We start from the raw sequence: 22626 nt of genomic DNA, 5'->3' as shown, positions 1-22626 counted from the left end.
CCACTTGATGTATGGAACTGTTTGAGATTGGATGCAAGCCAGAAAATAAACAAACAAGAGAGGAAGAGAAGAGAGAGCTGGCAGCAATGAGTGTTAGAGAGTAAGAGGTTCGAACATAACCTCTCTCTAACACTCTAAACATCTTATTAATAAATTAATCTTTGACAAATTACAGAGAGGCCTTTGAGTGGGCAGGAAAATACAAAAAACAGAGCATTATAGAGTATGGGCCCAGAATAAGGCCCACAACAGAGAGAAACATAACATAACATAACATGAAATGACAGTCTATGGGCCATTCGGCCCATCTTCTCTACAATATTCAATAAAGGCATCGAAAATTTCAGTCAAGAAAGAGCAAAGGAGAGTTGGTGATCTCTTGAACAAATCACCATAAGGCGCCAAGATAGGTTCCTCAAGAAAAGGGAGGAACAAGGGAAAACAGAGGTTTTCCCCGTGGACCGACCCGTGACGAGATCCTATTTGCGGGCCCATAACAATTTGGTATCAGAGCAAGGCGTCATAGGTGACCTTGAGCAGTTGTCGACTAGGGTTCATGAACTGGAGCTCAAGATCATGGAAAACAGCACGGAGGTGCGCAAGATCAAGGATGACGTCCGAGAATTAAGGCACTTGATGGAATTGTACTTTTCCAGCAAGGAAAGGATCCCGGAAGGGGCTGCAACCACAACCGACCGCCGACCAGACATGGCAGAATCGCCCGGCAAGCAGCAGGTCGTTGCCCTAGCGCAGGTTAGCAACACCCAGAATGTCTCGATTAAGCAGGAATCCGGTGTCGTCGAGGATTCCATCGACGAGAGTTCAAAGAAGAATAAGAGCAACTACTCCAAGGTCGTCATCGCTGACCTCAACGTCGACCCTCCCGAAAGCGACGGCGATGATTGTGCCTCCATCGCTCCTCTTGATTCCACCAAGAGCATTAAGGAAGAAAATTGTGGGGAGAAAAGTACCTCAGTATGTAAAGACGTTGTGGTTGATGCCACAGAAAGAGAAGCTAAACGGTTAAATAAACTGGGGAAGTGTTGTTCAAGAATTAACAAGGGAAAATGTTCTCTTGAATGTGGGCCTGATACGGATGCCGATCAACACTGTCAAGGGGCTCCAGCATCCCGTGAGGAAAAAGTCAAGCAGCCTTAAAACTGGATTGGTTCATGTTGCAAGGAAGATGCCTAAAAATGCCCATGCACATTTTATACTTGGCCTAATGTATCAGAGGTTGGGTCAGCCACAGAAGGCAGTGCCGGCATATGAAAAGGCAGCAGAAATATTACTTCGGAGTGAGGAAGAGATTGACAGGCCTGAGTTACTTTCTTTGGTTCAAATTCATCATGCACAGTGCCTCCTGCTAGAAAGTACAATTGATCATTGTGCCGATAAAGAACTCACATGAAGAACTTGGAGAAATTATTTCTAAGTTGAAGGAGTCAGTGCAGTCAGATATTAGACAAGCATCTGTCTGGAATACACTTGGTTTATTACTTATTAGAACCGGCCGTCTACAGAGTGCTACATCGGTTTTATCCTCTTTGTTGTCTATTGCTCCTGACCACTTGGACTCCCTTGCAAATCTTGGGATTTCTTATCTTCAAAGTGGTAGCTTGGAGCTGTCAATGAAATGTTTTCAAGATTTGATTCTAAAAGATCAAAACCATCCTGCAGCCCTAATCAATTACGCATCTCTTCTTTTGTGTAAATATGGTTCAATTGTTGCAGGTGCTGGGGCAAGTGCTGGTGAAGGAGCTTGTATGCCTCATGTTGCGGCTGCAAAGGTTGCAAAAGAGTGTTTGTTAGCTGCAATCAGATCAGATCCTAGGGCTGCACATATCTGTGAATCTTGCTAATGACTACTATTTGGCTGGTGATCATAGAAGTGTTGGAAAGTGCCTGGAGAAGGTAGCAAAACTGGAGCCTAATTGCATGTCAACTCAATATGTTGTTGCGCTTCATCGTATCAAGTATGCAGAAAAGTCTCAAGATCCCACTGAACAACTTTCATGGGCTGCAAATGAAATGGCTTCAATACTCAGAGAAGGGAACTCTGCAACAATTGAGCTTCAGATAGCATGGGCAGGACTTGCCATGGTTCACAAGGCTCAGCATGAAATTGCAGCAACATTTGAAACTGGACATAATGATTTGACAGAAGTGGAAGAACGAGCTCTGTACACACTAAAGCAGGCAATAGAAGAGGATCCAGATGATGCAGTTCAGTGGCACCAGCTTGGCCTTCACAATCTTTGTACTCTACGGTTCAAGACATCTCAGAAGTACCTTAAGGCTGCAGTTGCCCGCGGCAAAGAATGCAGCTATGCATGGTCAAATCTTGGTATCTCACTGCAGCTATCTGAGGATGAACCCTCTTCATTGGAACCCGATCCGGGGGGGCAAAATCATTCCACCTATCCTGGATTCCTTTGACTGTGTTTCAAGACACCTATCCTGAATTCGAGCTTGAGGACAAGCTCTTAGTCCAGGAAGGGAGTAATGTTGTGGATGCTCTTACAGCCGCTAACAGCAGTAGTGATGGACAGCAGCAGTAATGGGCGATTAATTCAGAGTTCCTATCTTATCTTATTCAGTATTCCTATATGTTAGCTAGTTACAGTGTCCCTATCCTATCCTATCTAGCTGGATACAGTTCTATCTTATCTATTCAGCATTCTTATCTTATCTGTTTTCAGTAGTAGGATTAGTAGGGAGTCTTATCTATTCAGTGTTCTTATCTTATCTGTTTAGTAGTATAGATTAGTATAAAGTCTTCCTAAAAGTAGGACTCTTATCTCTTGTAATCTCCTATTTAAGGAGCTGATAATATTCAATAAAGGCATCGAAAATTTCAGTCAAGAAAGAGCAAAGGAGAGTTGGTGATCTCTTGAACAAATCACCATAAGGCGCCAAGATTGGTTCCTCAAGAAAAGGGAGGAACAAGGGAAAACAGGAGGTTTTCCCCGTGGACCGACCCGTGACGAGATCCTATTCGCGGGCCCATAACATTAACCCACAATCTTCACCTCCCCCCCATAGTTTTCAAGGCGCCAAGGCAAGGCTAGGCGACCACAAGGCACCCAGGCGCCTAGGCATTGGAATTTTAAAATGTTAATTTTCTTGAGTTTCTACTTTATATATGCTTTTCTAAGCTATTTTATTGGTTTTGTGTGCTAACTAGCAAGCATGTACACTAACTATTAACTGAAAAAAAAAAATAAGTGCAGGAACTAGGAAGGGAGGAGAGGAGTATAGGGGCGGAAGAAGAGGAAGAAGAAGAAGTATAGGGCAATAGGGGCAAGGAGGAGTATAGGACCCTGTTTTTTCAAAAAAAAAAAAAGGGACTGAGACTATCGACTGAGAACAGTCAAGGGCAGAGAGGAGTATAGGGGTGGAGACTCTGTTTTTTCAAAAAAGAAAAGGAACTGAGACTAGGACTAGCGACTGAGAACAATCAAGAAGAAGAACGAGTGGAGCTATGGAGGAAGGGAGGAGTATAGGGCCGGAGCCCCTGTTTTTTCGAAAAAAAAAAAAGCAAAAAATGACTGAAGCTGGGCTGGGGCATGAAGAAGAGAAGAACTTACCTGCTGAAGCTGAGGTGCGATGGAGTTGGGCTGGGGCATGAAGTCTTCGGTTCTCCTCCCTCTCCAATCAAACCGAAAAAACCCTTATGTTATGCATAAATAAAAGAAAAAGGCTTTATATTGTTGTCTTAATAATAAAATGATAGCATGTAACCGGTTTTATTTTTAAAGAATAAAACATCTAATAAAATATCAAAATAATAAGTTAAAAAAAAATTCTTAGATATATGTAGGCGCTCGCCTAGTTGCCTAGGTGCCCGCTTAAGTCTCTGGGCGGGCGCTTAGTATACAAAATCCGAGGCGTTCGGGCAAGGCGACCATGGAAAACCGCCTAGTCGCCTTGACAACTATGCTCTCCCCCAAAACAACTCTCTCTAGAATATCCAAAAGAAATGACCAATCAACAAAGTCGTAGGCCTTCTCTAGATCCAACTTACACACCAAGCCTTGTCCACCCTTTTCCTTCTTTCTACTACGCACTCATTTGCTACCAAGATCTGATAATTATTTGTCTCCCTTCCACAAAAGCTCCTTGATATTGTGAGATTACCAATGGTGACACCTTCTTTAGTCTCCTAGTAAGAATTTTTGCAATGATTTTGTAGATGCTTCCCACTAGGCTTATTGGTCTAAAGTCCTTTGTTGTTCTTGCATCCTTTTTCTTGGGATAAAGGCTATGAAAGTTGAATTTATTCCTCGAGAAATTTCCCCATCTTGATAGAACTCAATGAAAACCTCCAACAAATCACCCTTGGTAATATCCCAACACTCATGAAAGAAAGCCATTAAGAAACCATCTGGCCCTGGAGCTTTGGAACTTTCCATTGAAAATTATTGCCTCTCTAATCTCTTCAAGGGTAAAAACTTCCTCTAAAGCTACTGACTCAGCTTCCAGTACCCTCTCCCACTCCAGATCTAGAAGAGGTAGATCTCTCACTCCTGAATGCATATAAATACCTTTAAAATAATCCACAAACACCTTAACAATCTTCTCCTTGGTTATTATTGAGTTGGGCCGATTTCAAGTTATTGGGCCCAATCATTTATTTTTTATTTTTAAGTTGTTAAGTTAGGAAGTTATTGGGCTTTAGGCCCATTAGTTTATGTTTTTAAGTTGTGACTGTTCAGCCACTTAAAGTAGCCGCCCTACTAAGGGCATTCTTGTAATCTTTCATTATTTTATTTTTAAGTATATAATTCAAAGAGGGGTTGGCGGCCAGATCTATTCAATTCTAGCGACATCCCACTCTCTTTTCTTCTCCTCTTTTCTTCTCTACTGCTGAAACCTTTCAACTTCTTCTACTTTTCTTCACAAGGCATTCATCTAAGACTGTTATTAGCAACTTCTACTTGGTATTAGAACAGGCCGAAGGTTTCTTGAGATGCTCTATCATGCAGCCCTAGATCAGCCGATTGCATGGTGATATGAGAGGCTGATCGAAGATCTCAGGTAAGCCCAATTTTTGGATTTTTTGGTGGATTTGTTTTGCCCTATAGCTGGTCTAGAGTTTCCTATCAAATTCAGGAAGAACTGGAGAAAAGGGGAGAGTGTTGCTTTTGTAGGACTCTTTAATTTTGACCTAGGAAGTGGCGCCCTAATTTTTTAGGGTTCCTTAGAGTTTTTTGAAGAGGGCGGTTCAAGTCCTACCTTTTATGGAGGTCTCTGGAGAGAGCGGTTGCCTCTTCTCTCTCTTTTCCCGTCCCGCAGAAAGGGAATCTTTTGTGGGAGGATCATCTAGGGTACCAGAAGGGTGTTTGTGGTACCTGAAAGGATTTATTTCATATTATTTCATCTTAAAGTGACCTTCTAACCTTTTTTGAGAATTATGGAGGGAAACAGAGCTGAAAACAAACCCAGGAGTAAAATGAGACCAATGGGAGGAGGTGTTAGAGACCTTTTCGGGGCTGAGACCATCACTACAGTTAAGTTAGATGGTACAAACTATTTAGAATGGTCACAATCTGCAAAGATGGCCATCGGTGCTCATGGGAAGTTGGGGTATATCACTGGTGAGGAAGTGAAACCCGAGACTAACAGCTCCCGGTGGGTACAGAAAATTTATATGGTAATGACTTAGCTGTGTAATTCGATGTTGCCCATATAAGTAAAAATTTTTTGTGGGCAAATACAGCTAAGGAAATATGGGATGGAGTTGTAGAAACCTACTCACAGAGTAAAAATGTTGCTAGGACCTATCAGTTGAGGAATCAGATTATTGCTACCAAGTAGGGAGATAGACCTATTGCTGTTTATTTTTCGGCCCTTAAAACCCTGTGGCAGGAGATTAACCATCTGGAGACAGTTGTTTGGAAAACCACTAAGAATGCAACTGCCTACCAGAAGCTCTTAGAGAAGTATAGAGTCTTTGAATTTCTTACTGGTCTTAATCCCGAATATGATATTGCAAGGCAACATATCCTTTCCAGGGACAATGTTACTCTCTCTCAGGCACATGCCTTTGTATCAGGGGAAGAGAGTAGGAGGAATGTGATGATGAAGAATTCTGCTTTTGAACAATCAGCCATGGTCAGTACTATGAAACCTAAATAGAGTGGAGACCGGGGTGGCAGTGAAATCAAGAAGGAAGATAAGAAGGATTTGATTTGTGATTACTGTAATAAGCCTAAACATATAAGAGATACCTGCTGAAAGCTTCATCTCATCTTGTGCCGAATAGACTTAAAAACAAGAAGGGAAATGCTAACATAGCAGTCACTGGAGACATACCTGGCCCCCCTACTACAGCTACTTTGGAGTCTGTTGCAGCTACTGCAGTGAGGGCCGAACTTGAGAGATATGGGTAGTTCCTAAATCAACAAGATACAGTCAGCCCTAATTCAGTAACAGGTGGACATCTAGGTACAGGTGGTTCTGGTGGAGCACATTCTACTTCCTTTGCTCATACAGGTAGTTCACATGCCACTGCAAACTATGTTTCTACTACAAGTAAGGAGGGACCTTGGATTATAGATTTTGGAGCCTCAGAACACATGACCCATAGTTCCACTATTTTTCTTCTTACCAACTCTGTTCTGGAAGAGACAGAGTCTCCACAGCCGATGGATCTCATGTTCCCATTGCTGGGAAGGGGTCTGTCAAGATTACTGATTCCATTTCCCTACCCTTTGTCCTTCATGTTCCCAGATTGATTACTAACTTGTTATTTGTTAGTAGTTTGACTAAGAACTTGAATTGCTCAGTGATTTTTTCTCCTGGTCGTTGTGTTATGCAGGAACTGGATTCAAAAGGGGACAATTGGGAGTGGTCGTGAAGTGAATGGAATCTACCTCCTGGATGTGCTTCCTCATCATCGAGGTCATCATGTTAGCGGGGATATTGAGTCAAAGTCTGTGAGTCAGATTATGCTTTGGCATAATCATTTAGGTCATTTGTTTTTTTCTTCTTTGCGTTTCTTATTTCCAAAGCTATTTGAGTCTGTTAATTTGTCCAATTTAGAGTGTAAAGGTTGTCAGCTTGGAAAACATTGTAGACATTCCTTTAAAGCTAGTAATAAAAAGTGTTCATCTGCTTTTAATGTTATTCTGATGTGTGGGGACCATACCATGTTCCCTCTATGGGTGGATATGGATATTTCCTTTTATTTGTGAATGATTTTTCTTGGTATTCTTGGATTTACTTAATGAGATCTCGTGATGAGGTACCATCCTTGGTTTGGAAATTTCATCAGATGGTGCTAACACAGTTTGGGGTACGAGTGAAGGTGTTCAATTCAGACAATGTCAGTGAATATTTTGAAAAGAACCTTGCTTCGTATCTGTTAGAGTATGGAGTTATCCATCAGAGCAGTTGTTCTTACAGTCCACAGTAGAATGGTGTTGCAGAGAGGAAGAACAGACACATTGTTGAGATTGCAAGAAGTATGATGATCACATTTACTGTTCCAGTTCGGTTTTGGGGTGATGCAGTTCTCACACCAGTCTTCCTGATTAATAGGGTGCCCTCTCGTATACTTGGATTCAGCACCCCATTCAGCCTCCTTTTTCCTGAGGGGGAGATGTTCCACATTCCTCTCAGGGTGTTTGGGTGTGTTTGCCTTGCATATGTCCTTAGTCCTCACCGCTCGAAGCTCGATCCAAAAGCAAAGAAGTGTGTTTTGCTTGGGTATGCAGAAAATCAGAAAGGGTACTACTGCTATGAGCTAGTCTCTTGGAGTCAGTATGTTACTATGGATGTCACCTTTTTTGAGTCCACATCCTTTTTCTCGAACGATCCTTCTTAGGGGGAGTGTTTTGGGGAAGTGAGTGAACAGTCTATTCCTCTTCCAGTTCCAGTTCCTATGTCCACTCCTGTGTCTGATCCTCCTATGTCACCTATCTTACCACCTCCCTTGTGTCCTGCTTCTCAGTGTTACGACGGTGACTTCACAGGGAGGTCGATTCCACTGCAGAATAACTCATATCACTTCCTATTGGTTCCTTGGAGACTCCAGATTCAGCTGACATGGATTCAAGTATTCCTCTTGATCCCTCTAATGTTTCAGTTCCTATTGATTCTACTAATCCCATTATAGATGACCTAGACCTTCCTATTGCACTCAGAAAAGGGAAGAAAAAGTGTACTGCTCATTGTATTTCACAATACCTATCCTACAGTGGACTTTCTCCTTCCTATCGTGCTTTCCTTTCTTCTCTTGACTCTGTGTCTATACCCAAGGGTATCAGTGAGGCTCTCTCCAAACCTGAGTGGAAGGCAGCTATGCAGGAAGAGATGGAAGCCTTAATTAAGAATCAGACATGGGAAATTGTGGATCTACCAGAGGGCAAGGAGATTATTGGATGCAGATGGGTTTATATAGTTAAATACAAGGCAAATGGAAGTATAGAAAGGTATAAGGCCAGACTGGTTGCAAAAGGGTACACCTAAACCTATGGCATTGATTACTTAGAAACCTTTGCACCAGTTGCAAAGATGACTTCTGTTCGGATCCTTCTCTCTCTTGCTGCCACATACTCTTGGCCCCTGTTTCAACTTGATGTGAAAAATGCTTTTCTGAATGGAGATTTGCAAGAAAAAAGTGTATATGGATCTTCCTGCTGGTTTCTACAGTGATGCTGAAAAGGGGAAGGTATGCAGACTGAAGAAGTCACTTTATGGTTTAAAACAGTCTCCCAGAGCACGGTTTGACAAGTTCAGGAAGGCCTTGATTGCTTTTGGCTACACTCAGACTCAATTAGACTATACTTTGTTTGTGAAGCGGAGGAGGTCCTTGGTGTCAGTCCTGATTGTTTATGTGGATGATATTGTTGTCACAAGAAATGACCTAAGTGAAATTGACAGTTTGAAGAAAAATCTACACAAAGAATTTGAAATTAAGGATCTTGGGGAGCTGAGGTACTTCTTAGGCATTGAGGTTGCAAGATCAAAACATGGAATTTTTATTTCTCAGAGGAAGTATGTTCTGGACCTTTTACAAGAAACAGGGAAGCTTGGAACAAAGGTTGCTAGTACTCCTATTGATTAGAATCACAGAATTAATGCATCAGAAGGTGAGTTGGTAAAGGACATTGAGAGATATCAAAGACTTCTGGGGCAACTACTATATTTATGTATCACAAGACCAGATATCTCCTATGCAGTGAGTGTGGTGAGTTAATACATGCATGCCCCACGAGTCCAACATTGGGAGGTTGTTGACAGGATTCTTGCTTATTTGAAGGGACACCCAGGCAGAGGCATACTATTTGCTGACCATGGACAGTTGAAGCTAGAGGCTTATACAGATGCTGATTGGGTAGGATGCCTTGATGACAGGAGATCTACATCAGGAGTTTGCACTCTTGTTGGGGGTAATCTAGTCTCGTGGAAAAGAAAGAAACAAACAGTTGCAGCAAGATCAAGTGCAGAAGCTGAATACAGAGACATGGCACATGGAGTTTCAGAACTTCTCTGGATCCGCTCCTTGTTAGGAGAGATTGGTGTTGAGGCAGAAGAACCTATGATGTTGTACTGTGATAATCAGGCAGCAATTAACATTGCCCACAACCTAGTTCAACATGACAGGACAAAGCACATTGAAGTGGATAGATATTTCATAAGAGAAAGGGTGACTTCAGAGGAAGTTTGTCTTCCATACATTGTTTCTGATTTGCAGCTTGCTGATGTTCTCACAAAAGGTGTTGCAAGGAACAAGCTGGAGCATGATCTACACAAGTTGGGAATGTGTGACATTTACTCCCAACTTGAGGGGGAGTGTTGAGTTGGGCCGATTTCAAGTTATTGGGCCCAGTCATTTATTTTTTATTTTTAAGTTGTTAAGTTAGGAAGTTATTGGGCTTTAGGCCCATTAGTTTATGTTTTTAAGTTGTGACTGTTCAGCTACTTAAAGTAGCCACCCTACTAAGGGCATTCTTGTAATCTTTCATTATTTTATTTTTTTAAGTATATAATTCAAAGAGGGGTTGCGGCCAGATTTATTCAATTTTGGCGACATCCCACTCTCTTTTCTTCTCCTCTCTTCTTCTCTACTGCTGAAACCTTTCAGCTTCTACTTTTCTTCATCTAAGACTGTTATTAACAACTTCTACTGTTATCTCTTGACCATTCAACTCTACCCTCTTAATTAGATTCTTCCTTCTCCTACCACTTACCAGCAAGTGAAAGAATTTTGTGTTTCCACCCCCCTCCAATAACCATGTGCACCTAGATTTTTGTCTCCAAGAGATCTCCTTCCTTAGCACCTCTTCCAACTCATATTTGAGCCTCCACCTTTCCTCTCTTTCCTCCCCGATAATATATCTCAAGTTTTTTTTCCATCCAATAGTCCAACTCTACAATCCTTGAGCAGATTTCCTCATTTGACTCCACCTTTACAAACAGGTCCTTATTCCAAGCTTTTATTTTTCCTTTTAATCTCTTTAAGCTCCTCAAAAACCTGATGCCTTTCTTCAATCCCCTATGCCCTACCTCTTGCCACCAAACTTTGATCCTCTCCCCAAACGAAGGGTCCTCTAACCACATGTTTTCAAACCTAAAGGGTGAGGATCCTCCCAAAGTAGCATCTTTACTAGGCAAATCAGACAATGATCTGAGGTGACTCTAGGTAAGGCTCTAGAGGTCTGATTCTCCCACATTTCCTCCCAATCCACTGAGAAAAGAAACATGTCTAGCTTCAAACAAATTGGGGAATCTTGATAATTCGTCCAAGTAAAATCATCTTGTAGCAATGGAATCTCTTTTAGCTCAAAGGTAGCTTCTTGTACTAGGGAAATCAGACAATGATCTGAGGTGACTCTAGGTAAGGCTCTAGAGGTCCGATTCTTCCACATTTCCTCCCAATCCACTGAGAAAAGAAACATGTCTAGCTTCAAACAAATTGGGGAATCTTGATAATTCGTCCAAGTAAAATCATCTTGTAGCAATGGAATCTCTTTTAGCTCAAAGGTAGCTTCCTGTACTAGGGAAATCAGATAATGATTAGGTAACTCTAGGTAAGGCTCTACAAGGCAGATTCTCCCACATTTCCTCCCAATCCACAGGGAAAAGAAATATGTCGAGTTTTGAACAATTGGGGAATCTTGATAATTCATCCAAGTAAAATCAGCTTGTAGCAATGGAATCTCTTTTAGCTCAAAAGTATCCACAAACTCATTAAATTTCACCATACTATGTGGTTTCGATTATTTGTATTTCCTGAAAACCGTACCACATTGAAATCACCACCTAAGCACCAAGGTTCTTCCCACAAACCCCTAACTGCACCAAACTCTTCCCAAAGTTGAACCCCGTCTCATATGAGTTTGGCCCATAAACATTTGTCAAAGTCCATTACTTACCATCATCCACTCTTGATTTTTACTGAAACAAAGAATTGTCCTATTAACTCCTCCACACACTCTATCTCCTCATTTTTCCAAATAGTCAGGATGCCTCCAAAAGCTCCCCACAACGGGGCACAAGCCCAACTTAAACCCTTAGCACTCCAAATACTCCTGATCCATCTTCTATCCAACTCCTGTATTTTTGTTTCTTGTAACAAAACTACAACCGGCTTCTCCTTCATAAGAGTTTCTCTAACAATCTTCTCTTCTTAGCATTGCCTAAACCTCTCACATTCCAATTTAAAATCATGTTGATTCTAAACTTGAAACCCACAACTTCCAATCCCATTAAAAGCCCCCCATTCATATTTCTTTCCTCTTGCTCTCCTCTCTATCATATACTATTTCGCTTATCAGATTTTCCACCTCGCTCTTCTTTTTTCTTCTCCCTTTCCCCTTCATTTTTCCTTTCTTGCAAACGCCTTCACCACTAACGACTTCCCTAAAGTAGACTTCTTCATCTTTCCTATTGAGCTACCCCTTGAATCCCATTGTCTCTTACCAACTTCTTGGACTTTCACTTTACTTTCCGAGGGGGGCTTGTTTCTCTCTGTAGCCTATGCATCTAAGTTGATTGTCTCCCTCACATCCTCAACCATAAGATTAGCCTTGCTAACAAGCACCGAATCAGTGATTCTACCTTCCTCTCCCCACTAACCCCCAACCTCCTAGCTCAAATTCATCTCCAAGCGTAGTGGAAACATGATTTTCAGCATCCAAGGGATTTTGAGCAACAACCAGATCTACAAGAACAGTAGAGGACACACAAGCAGTGGAGTAAGCATTAGTTTGAGATGCAATAGGGAGACAAAACTCAGAGACAACAGAAGGAGAAGGGTTAAGAACTCCCTGTTCAACTCTATCATAAGCCAAGTCCTCGACAAGCACTAGCCGATTGGAAATTTTCGGAAGTGAGCCCTGTTCTACTACAAAGTGTTGTATCCCTTGTGTGCTTCTTTGCTTTCCAAATGGATACATCTGAACTCCCGTCTTACCACTCATCCTTTGGCTCTTAACTTGGTCATCAATTTTGTTCCCCCAACCACAGTCACGAACACATCGTAGTCAATAGAGACCTCAACAGAACCACAATCCTTCAACTGTACAGCAACAAACGAGGAGTGTTCTTCAAACAAAATCTTTGTAACCAAATCATCATCATTCAACCCTTTTTGAGCTTTGGTCAAATCAAGACTTCCAATGCTAGAGGGTTGGTTTACTTCCTCATTGCAATCAAGTTCCATGTTCTCCCATTCATTGTCTTTGTCAGAGTCCTCCCTCAAATCCCTATTGCATTTTGGGTTTGATCCATCTAGAGCGGTCTAGTTTTCTTCAGACAGAGGTCACTAGACCAGCTTGTTGGGGGGGATTCTGGTCAAGGGAGACGATGATACACCACAATTACCATCCCCCAAAGCCCCAAAGGAACGAGGCACTTGACTCATAATAGAGTCATGTGCCATTAAATTAAAATTCTCCTTGGGTCAAACTGATCTGACCCGATCCACGCCCGCCGCACATTACCCAAGACTTTAAAATTTTCCACCTGTCCACTAAACTTGTTGGGCACGGTTTCTCCGGCTGATAAAGCCTCTGCACATGATTTCTTGGTCATTCAATCTTGCAACTCTAAGATCCTCAACTGCTTAAACAAATAATACTGTTGATTTGCTTTCCCCTGAAGAAACTGTTGGGTTTCCTTCTCAAGAAACCCTTTATCATTTGCCTTTAACCACCTCTTTGCCACATGTCCACTCTCTGGTCTCTGCCTTCTCCTTCACCACATCTCACCCAACCTTCCACATCATCTTCCTCTCTCTCCTCCCACACAATAGCATCACTTCAGCTCCCGATGCTATCCAGACCCTATACCATAGTCCATCCATGAGCAACTGGAATGTCCTCAGAACCATCTCCGCTTTAACTCTGACAATATGAAGCTTTTTCCGCTTTCAAATCCTTTGTATTATACGCCTCCAAAAACCCTCACAGGATTGAAGCAACTCTGTAGAAAGTTGCTTCCACGAAGCTAGATAGTAAGAGTTCCTTCATTTGACGACCACTCATTCGACAAGGGGCACCAATGATGAATTAACACCAAACCATCAGCAGCTTCAATGTTTTTGAGGTCTAGGTTATTTGGTTTTTCATTTGATTCATAATAGTATGCTTGTGTTTTATTGGATGGTTGCAAGAAGTTGTTGTGACCCTGTGAATTCATTAAAACAAAATCACTAAGGCACACATTCGCTGGGTGATTTGGTTTATTCTTTGACTGACTTATAGCATGTCTATGCTTTTTTGGAGGTCATAACAAAGTATAATGATTATGTGAACTCATCACTCCACATATTAGGCTAACTTCATATTTCTTGATATTCCTAGTAAAGTAGTGGACCCTAGAAATAGTCGCTCTTTTTCTTCATATAATAGCAATTAGTTCATGTATTACCTAAGGTAGCAACAACAGGCATGTGCTCATTGGGTGATTTGGTATTTCGTTTGATTAATAGAATGTCTATGTTTTATTAGAAGATCACAATAAAGTGTTGTGACCATGTGGACTAATCAAAACCAAATCACTCAACCATGCACTCACAAGGTAGCTTTGTTTTAAATTTGATTATTAGTATGTTTGTTACTTATTGGAGGATCACAAAAAAAAAAAAGTGTCGTGTCCACGTGAACTCACCAAAATCAAATCACCCAAGCATGCACTCATTAGATTATTTGACTTTTCTTTGGATTGATAGCAAGTTAATGTTTTGTTGGAGAGTAACAGGAAATTATTGCAAACATGTGAATACATCACAACACATATTAGGCTATCTTGGTAATTCTTGATTGTCATAGTAAGTACACCTTACAGGTGGTCTTTATTTTTTCAGGAAAAAGGCATGCACTCACTAGGTGATTTGATTTTACATTTGATTGTTAGCATTTTTGTGTTTTATTATAAAGTTGCAAGAAAGTACAATGACCATGTGAACTTATTGAAATAAATGCACTCACTGGGTGATTTGGTTTACATTTGATTAATAGCATGTTTGTGTTTTATTGGAGGGGTTGCATGGAAGTGTTGTGGTCGTTTGAACTAACCGCTCAACTAACTTTTAAGTAGAGGAAGCTTTAGTTGGGACTGAAACTATACTAAGGGAAATTCCATGTAGTTTTTACTTTGTTTAGTTTGTTTTTTGGTGAACTAATAACTTCATATCCACAATCATCTATGCCCTGCACAATTTATATTTTAATGAAAAATGTTTTTCCACTACCAATTAAAAGAAAGCTCAGTAGCTAATAGAGACAGAAATAGCGAGGTGGAACCCTCTGTTCATAAGCTTTGTTTATCCCATAAACTGAGAAAGCATGCAGAGAGCATAATACCTTATAATAGCTCCACTCAGTCTGGTTTCCAACTTTATATGAAAGAGGATTGTCACTACAAAATGCGAGTTTTTCTGTGGAGAGATACAAAATTCCCATAACTGGACCAGCTGATGTTGATAAGTAGCATGCATATGACCTTTGAAGTTGCTCCTCAGGAACTGTATCAAAGGTCTGCTGGAAGATCTTCTCATAACCACCTTCTGCTAAAACTTTGGTTCCCTGAGCAATCCTTCCCATGGCAGCATCAGCAATACTGGGTCCTGTTTTCACTGATTTATCAGCAGGCTGTCAGCATAGTTGCTTATGATACAAAAAGGAAATTTCTAATTAACAAGAACTAACAAAAATATTTATCAAAAAACAAGAACTAACAAAAATATTAGCAAATACTTCAGAAACAAACTGGAAAATATTCCAGAAAAATAAGAAATATATGATGGAAACACAGGATGAAACAGTATTGCCAAGAATTTGAGTAAGCACACTTAAGATTGACATCTTTCCAAACCTAGAATTCTTCTATTAACAGTAACCTGTGCTACCTTGGAACAAGGTAGGGGTGCCAAGTACTCAAGTTTCCACAGGTGTCTGTTCTAAAACATGGAAGAGAAACACATGATTAATATTCAATTACATAGATAATTCTAAAGTATACTAGAAATAAAAAAGAAAAAGTGTTTCCTCCTCACTGAATGTGTCCTTTCTCATGATATCTAGCTTATGAATAGTAGGTGCCAAGGTATTTTGGTCACTTCAGATTGGAGCATCATCAAGATGGTACATGACGTGCCATAAGTGTTAACATGGTGATGTACACAAGTGTCTGGCATGGTTAGACTTTCTAGTTTCAAGATTTCCTGATAATGGTAATAAATGCATGTAAAATTATCTTTTAGAAGTATAAACTGGATATCTAGACCAGTATTTCAATAAATAGGAATAAGCTTACAAAGTAGAGGACCTAAAGTATCTTAACTGCCCAAGAAAGTGGGCAGGCACCCAAAAAGAAAAGAACAATTACAACTGATCCCAGAAACCAGAATCCCTATTCACCCCTTGCCTAGCTAATCCATCAGCAAAGGAGCTTGCATTTCTCTTTACCCAAGTACACTGAACTTTCATGTTCTTGATCAGCCATTTGAATTTTCTCTTTTCATTGCTGTAGCTCCAAAGCTTAGAGGTGTCTTCTTTTAGCCAGTTCACTACAATCTCAGAATCTCCTTCTATAATCAGTTTCTTGACATTCAGGTCTTTAGCCCTTTGTACCCCTTCCAAAGCTGCTAACACCTCAGCCCTCAAAGGTCTCCCATTCCAATTGGGCCAGAAAACATAGTTATTACATTCCCTTTCTCATCTCTTAGCACCCCCCAATACCCGAAGGCCCTGGATTCCCCATGCTGCTGCCATTAGTTTGATAAAACCAAGAGGTGGAGGGTTCCAGGTGGGATTCGAGATCATCTTAACTGAGGTTGAACTTGCAATTTCTTTACATTTTCTTAACATATCATCCGTTGAATAATCTGTGAACAAGTCCATTGTATTCAACCAATGTATTACCCTTGTATTGATTACTTCTAGCATAGTTTCCAACCTTCTCTCCTTTTCTGAAAAAATCCTTGAGTTTCTTTCTTCCCATATAGTCCAGCAAACAACAGCTCTCACACATCTCCACATGATCCTTAACCTTTTTGTTGGGCAGTTGATAGAAGAGGAATTGAACAAACTTTGCACATTCATTAGGGAAATCCACCTGCACCCAAACAAAGAAACAAACCGTTCCTAAATACTTTTTGCCAAATCACAAGATATTAGTAAGTGGTAACCAGACTCACCAGCAGCTTTGCAAAGAACACACCAGTGAGGAGATAAACAAATATCGGGTCTTTTTCTTTGAATCAAATCATCTATGTTGACTCTTTCCAGGAAAGCTTCCCAATAGAAACTCCCAACCTTCGGAGGTATAGGTTGACACCACACTTCTTTGGCAGGGAATGCAAATGACAAGCCAATAGGAACTGTCGGTTGTATTAGGGCTTTGAGGAAGGAGGCACAAGTAAAGGAGCCTGAAGGAGACAAAGTCTAGATCTTGCTATCTGTTTTTGTAGGCTCCAAGAAAACCCCATCAAGAATGGACATGAGAGTTAAGGTACTATCCAATTTTGTTTCCCTGAGAACTCTTCTCAAACCCAAGTTCCATCCAAACCCAGAAGTTGATTTCGAGGGTACAAGGAAAGTGGCAACTGGTTCATTTTTGAAGGTGGAGATAGCAAAGGGCCGGAAATTGGTCTTTCAAAGGATATATCTAGACCAGTATTCACAAAAGAGAACATTCAGAAATAACACTAGGATTTCAATGCAGTCACAACTCAGCACATTATACATGCCAAGTTGTCATAACTCAAGGGCAACATGCAGCAATCCGAGTAAAATAATATCTTGTACCATTAATAAGAACACTTCAAAAGCAAACTTTAGGTTAGCAACCACCAAAACATGCACGGTAATGACTTCAAGCATGCATTAATGTCTCTTACTCTCTCCTTTAACTCCCTTTGGAGTCACTTCAATTCATTAATCTGACTCTTGCAATATTTATTAATAACAAAGGACAAATGAACAGACAAACTCACTAGATAACTCTTAGCAATCTAAAGGCAGGGGCCCTGGATTTCAGAAGATTAAGGCAATGAACAAGGCTCCTATTGTATTCGATCTAACAGTTACATTTAGCTTCAATAAATTCTAGAATTCATATACTAATGTATCTATGTGCAGCTTTTAACTAAACCAAAATTGGACACATTATCTAATTAAAAGATGTCAAGAAATATTGATCACATCCAATATTTTGGACCCATATACCCTTCCTTGGTGATTGAGGTCAGGTACTTGGTAACAATTTACTGATTGACACCCCTAAAATTCAAACATGGCAAGAAAAGAAAACCAACCCCAAACATCACATAAAACCAGCAAAAATGTGTGCACATCACAACTCCACAAAAAAAATTGCACTATCAAACATCCTGCCTGCTATTCTTCTCCTACATACTTTAATACATTGAGAAAAGACCAAGCAATCATATTCCAAATTATCCTTATTATGAGAAGATCCGATTACATCAAACTTGCAAACATCCTAAATGGCTACTTGGAGATTACAACAAACCCCAAAGGAGATGACAACTGCTGTGCTACCAAATCTTGTTCCCCACAACTACATTAAGTTACATTCTGAAAAATCAATAAGGTAATAATGAGCCTTCCCAGATCAAATTTCCAGGCTTTCTGGCATTAAAGCCACCAAAGCTGTAGAAGCACATGTCTCAACATTATTGGAAGCACAAATATTGCTTGAAACCCAAGCGTGTGAGCCTCTAGTTCATCAGGTTTGTGTATTCTCCAAATAGAACTTTAACATTTCCAACAGTAGGCAGCAAATCTTCAGGCAGGGAATAAAAAGATACCCTCAAAGAATAGTCCAAGATAGAATTAACAGGTCGGAAATATTATGGTCTAAGAATTGAGATGGCTGAAATATTACAGTTGTAAAATTCCAAAATTTTGCCATCTTCCATATCCCAACAAGTAAGGTTTCTTATTGAAAGCTTTTATATAGATTATACAGGCAAATGTTCCCCATATTTACAATTAAGTGTTCCTTACTTTTGTTGATCTCCATCACGATCCAAAAGAAATCATTCCGACTCCATTTATTGGAGAACTAAAAACACATTTCAGTGGCTAACTTAGTTCTTTCAAAATGCACACTTCCAATCGTGGGGGAAAAGCATGCCAGCTTTGCGCACAAGAATAAGAAAAAAAATGCCAACTTCGATTATTCGTTGACGTTTAGTCGATTCTACTAAAGGCAATAAAGAGAATTGAAAATAGAGAAACTCACAGTGTTGCCAAACGTTCTCGGCCAGATCCTCTGCGGCCTTGGAGGTTTCTCCCACCTTCGTACGCCACCTCAAAAGCGCATCGCGAACCGTATCCATTGTCTCTGATCAGAACATTGTATTATTCAGAAATAAAAAGAAAGAAAAATGCAATATCCAATTAAGGAAAATCAAAGAATACGAATGGCTTCAATCTCAGAAAGAAATAAGAATAATAATCCTATGAGCAATAATAACCATTAGAATTGCAATTACCCTAACTTGCGATGGAAAACGTGAACGGAGGAATACTCACTCTTGACGGACGATAACGGCGACGCCTCAGGTGAAGAAGAAACGTAAGAATTGGTGGCACGATTTTCAGGGAGTGAAGAAGGGGTGGTCTCGCTGGTCAATTCGGATTTCCAACTGACCGATTTCCGTGGCGCCGGAGACGTCGATTTATTATTGTTTGTCGAAGGATGAGATTGTGAACCAACTACCGAGGTGCCCCCGTCCCCGTTCTCCTGCGGGGGGGGAGCAACATCTTCCGGATCAAGTTTCGGATACGGCGCGTATTCCGAAGAATGCTCCCCCTCCAATTTATTTGTGTCGGATTGATCACCTGAGCGTTTATCCATCGTCCCCGAGTTAGAGGAAAGATGGAGAAGAAAACCCTTGTGACTGAATTAATTTTGGTGTGAACGTGGAGTGATGTTTTTTCGTGGGAATTTGGATTTCTGTGAAGTTTGATTCTGCAATGATGCAAAGCTTCTTCTCTAGGTTCGTACGTTTTTTCTTTATATGTGTTTTTAAATTTTTTTGTCCTTACTTCGACCTCCAAAGGGGCGAGAGGAAATCGTGGGCCCTTTTTTCGGCGAAGGCGGGGTATCAGGTGTGTGAATTAATTGCCCAAACCTGCTGCATCTGTTCCACTGAACTCTAGTAACAACGCAGCCGCACATCGGGAATATCTGTTAATTACAACGAAAAGTACGATAAATGTTGCCGATGTGCGGCTATGAGATGTTGATCTTGTGATCTAGACTCCACACGAATGCATACTCATTGCATGCTAAAATGCTTAAACGTATGAGAGATATAAGGCCCGTTAAATTGGGATCCGCTACCCAGACCACAATGCAGTCGCACAATCGGAACATGTCTCGTACTTTTTATGTTATATATCACCGGAGATGTTCTCGATGTGCGGCTGTAGAGTGGTCACTCATTGTTCTAAAAGAGCTATTGAGGCGAGGCCAAAGAGCCAAACGATTAAGCCTTGAGGCGAAGTTGAAGCTTGAAAAAAGCCTGGCCTAGTCTTTAGTAGCCTAGACTCTACCATCAAAGCTTACTCCTTGAATTGTTTGACGTTATCCCTTTGGCCATTAGCCTCAACTATTTAGCAAGTTAATGTTTGTTTTTTTTTTTTTTTTGAAGCCCGCAAGTTAATGTTGTTTGAATATGAAAGATTATTTTGGGTTAAAATGGAAATTTAAGACAAGAAAAGAAAAAAAATACCTTATTTTATATGTATTGACATATTGATCAAATAAATAAATATAAAAATAACAAATAAAATCATAAATGTATATATATATATATATGAAAATAACATGTTCTATTGTTCATACTTTATTCTTACTTACTTTTCCATTTACCCATTCTTATAATTTATTTATTCTAAAGTATGCATCACATAGGTGGTCACTCTTCACTAATGTACACAAGTGCAAGAAACAAAACTAAAATTCCTTATTCTTAATTCGTATCCTTGAACTGAAATTTACATGGTATTGTTCTTATGGTGCTTAAATTTAAGGGAAAACCCTACTCTAATAAGATTCTAACCAATGTCTAAGATATCAAACAAGCCATATAAAATCTTAGTTTTATGTTTTTCATGTTTTTATTTTTTATGGATTATATACTTCTTTTTTGTTTTTTATGCTCGAGGCTTATGCCTCGCCCCAATAACACCCAACCGCCTTGCCTCTGCCCTTAGCCTTTTAAAACCTTTCTCCTTATGCTTAATTTGGCTTCATGTAATTAACATAAAAAAACTTAAATTAGAATACTTTATAGCATCAAATATTAATATTTGTCATTAATGGTTTATAAATATTTCAACCTTTAAATCCAATAAATGAATGGAGGCATTTAAAGAAGTACAGCAAGCATGGTATATGTCCTTCCACTAGTTAAAATAAAGGCAATTTATATGATTAAATGGTATAATATATGAAGTTCAACCAAATTAATGTGATGTTTGGTGAAATTGAATTTTAATATTTGAAAAGTAGGGGTATAAACTGGATTGGGTTTAAGGCCATTTTAGGCCCAACAAACCCTAGTACTTTAGGCCAAATGAGGTCAAGTCTAATCTGTCCAATTCAAGCCCAGTTTGAACAAAAATTTTATACACTCAGTTGGCAATCGGGCTCACTAGACCAATTAGCCCAATGTACTTAAAAGTTATAGCACAATAATTTAAAATTATGAGATAAAAAGCTTGTATACATGTATAGTCAGGCGGTGCTCAAAGTTACAAAGGATTAGGCCTGGGCCTATGTAAAAAATGAAAAAGCCTGAGGTTTTGGGCTCATGCCAAGCTCAAACACCAAAAATGAGATTTCAACCCATGTAAATTTGTGAGTTAGATCAGTTTGGGCTCGGATTGGGCTGCTCAAATTGCACCCCTATTGAAAATAAATAAAGATTTGACATAGTTTTGGGAGCTACGTAGGTAGAATCAGCCCTTCTTTTTTTTCATGCATCTAAATGCGGTTGAACTATTTGAATTATCATACCATCTAAAAGGAGAACATTTTACAAATTTATCACTTTGAATACATCTGTTTCATAAATCTAAATGTTATAACTAGTACTTTAGATTATAAAAAAAAATAAAGAAAAAAATCAGCCCTTGATATTGCAACTTATAAAAAAAATCATGTTCTAACAGAAGGAAGTTAGAAGGTGGATCCTATTTGAATAATTGGCAAATTTCTTAAATTACCCTTATGATTTAGCTAATTGACTAATTATACCCCACTATTTAACTAATGTCTTGCGCTACTCCTATTGTTTCTGACAATTGTCTAAAACCTCCCATACCGTTAATGCTCTGTCATAAACCGTTCACATGTGACATCACATGATTTATAATTTTCAAAATACCCTTACCTTTTTATGGTAAAAAATGCCTTGATTTTGCCATAAGTCATTGGCAGTGACTATTGTAATCTCGAACAACTATCTGCTTGAATCGATGACACCGGTATCTCTAACAACCTCATCTCTCTCCTTATTAACCACGTTGGCATGTCATCTTCCTTATGAAAATCACTACTGCTTTCCATCAATCTCCACCACTTCTGTATGGGAACGTCGGAGAAGTCTTGGTCCCCTCCCGAGTACGCGAAGATGGCCAAATAATTGCTCACTAGCCCCGTCATATCCTTCAACCGGTTCTCCATCTGGCTCCTCGTGTATCCATTCATGTTGCTCAGTCCTTCAACGCAAGTGTCCTGATTTGTCAATATTGCACTCAACCATGTCAACACGTCTTGGGTGGTTCTGACTGGCTTCCCACTACAATGCCTTGGTGGTGAATTGGAGTTTAGCAAGAGGGAGAGCTGATCCATGGAGTAAATCTCTCATAGAGCTCAAGAAAAATCCTAGCAAAGAGAGAGTACATGTCGTTAGTTCACTAGTCACGTTTGGGGCTTCTAGTGTCTCGTTGCTTTTATAAAAATGTCTCCTCTAGTTCAATTGCGGGTGAAAAAATCACATTCTTTAGGCTGTGTTTGGAAACGATGCAATCAAGTGTGAATGCAAATATGTAGAGTGTAAAACGGTTCATATAAATTGCAAAGTTGGGTTAGTTTTGCACTGACAAATTTACCTTCTTACCAAACAAGCTT

The 22626-nt window shown here is 39.9% G+C and overlaps 2 protein-coding genes and 1 pseudogene across 4 annotated transcripts in view; 1 reads left to right on the top strand and 2 right to left on the bottom strand.

The window, feature by feature from the left end:
• Window positions 1–19485, bottom strand: part of LOC104608617 (GEM-like protein 1) — a 37601-nt gene extending 18116 nt beyond the window's left edge. For 2 of the 3 annotated variants that reach the window (XM_088890969.1, XM_088890960.1), the window contains exons 1-3: window positions 19017–19485; window positions 18724–18825; window positions 14817–15088 (exon numbers count right to left, since the gene is read on the bottom strand). In XM_088890969.1, coding sequence (XP_088747095.1) covers window positions 14817–15088; window positions 18724–18825; window positions 19017–19341 — 699 coding nt within the window. In that variant the 5' untranslated portion in view covers window positions 19342–19485. The remainder of the gene's footprint in view (window positions 1–14816; window positions 15089–18723; window positions 18826–19016) is intronic. The other variant, XM_010274654.3, reaches the window with a different exon arrangement.
• On the top strand, window positions 548–2439 carry LOC104608674 (uncharacterized; annotated as a pseudogene).
• Window positions 19486–21936: 2451 nt separating the features above from the next.
• LOC148803650 (putative pectinesterase/pectinesterase inhibitor 34) lies at window positions 21937–22347 on the bottom strand. The gene has a single exon (XM_088897025.1). The coding sequence runs from the start codon at window positions 22345–22347 to the stop codon at window positions 21937–21939; it is 411 nt and encodes a 136-aa protein (XP_088753151.1).
• Window positions 22348–22626: the final 279 nt, after the last annotated feature.

The sequence above is a fragment of the Nelumbo nucifera genome, chromosome 1, assembly GCF_055504915.1.
Source record: "Nelumbo nucifera cultivar China Antique chromosome 1, China Antique-T2T, whole genome shotgun sequence".
In the NCBI taxonomy this organism is placed as follows: domain Eukaryota; kingdom Viridiplantae; phylum Streptophyta; class Magnoliopsida; order Proteales; family Nelumbonaceae; genus Nelumbo; species Nelumbo nucifera.
This window is presented reverse-complemented; position numbering and strand designations above follow the sequence as displayed.

Excerpts from the sequence above, each read along its gene's own strand:
- LOC148803650 (XM_088897025.1), bottom strand. The coding sequence starts at position 22,347 with ATGGATCAGCTCTCCCTCTTGCTAAACTCCAATTCACCACCAAGGCAT.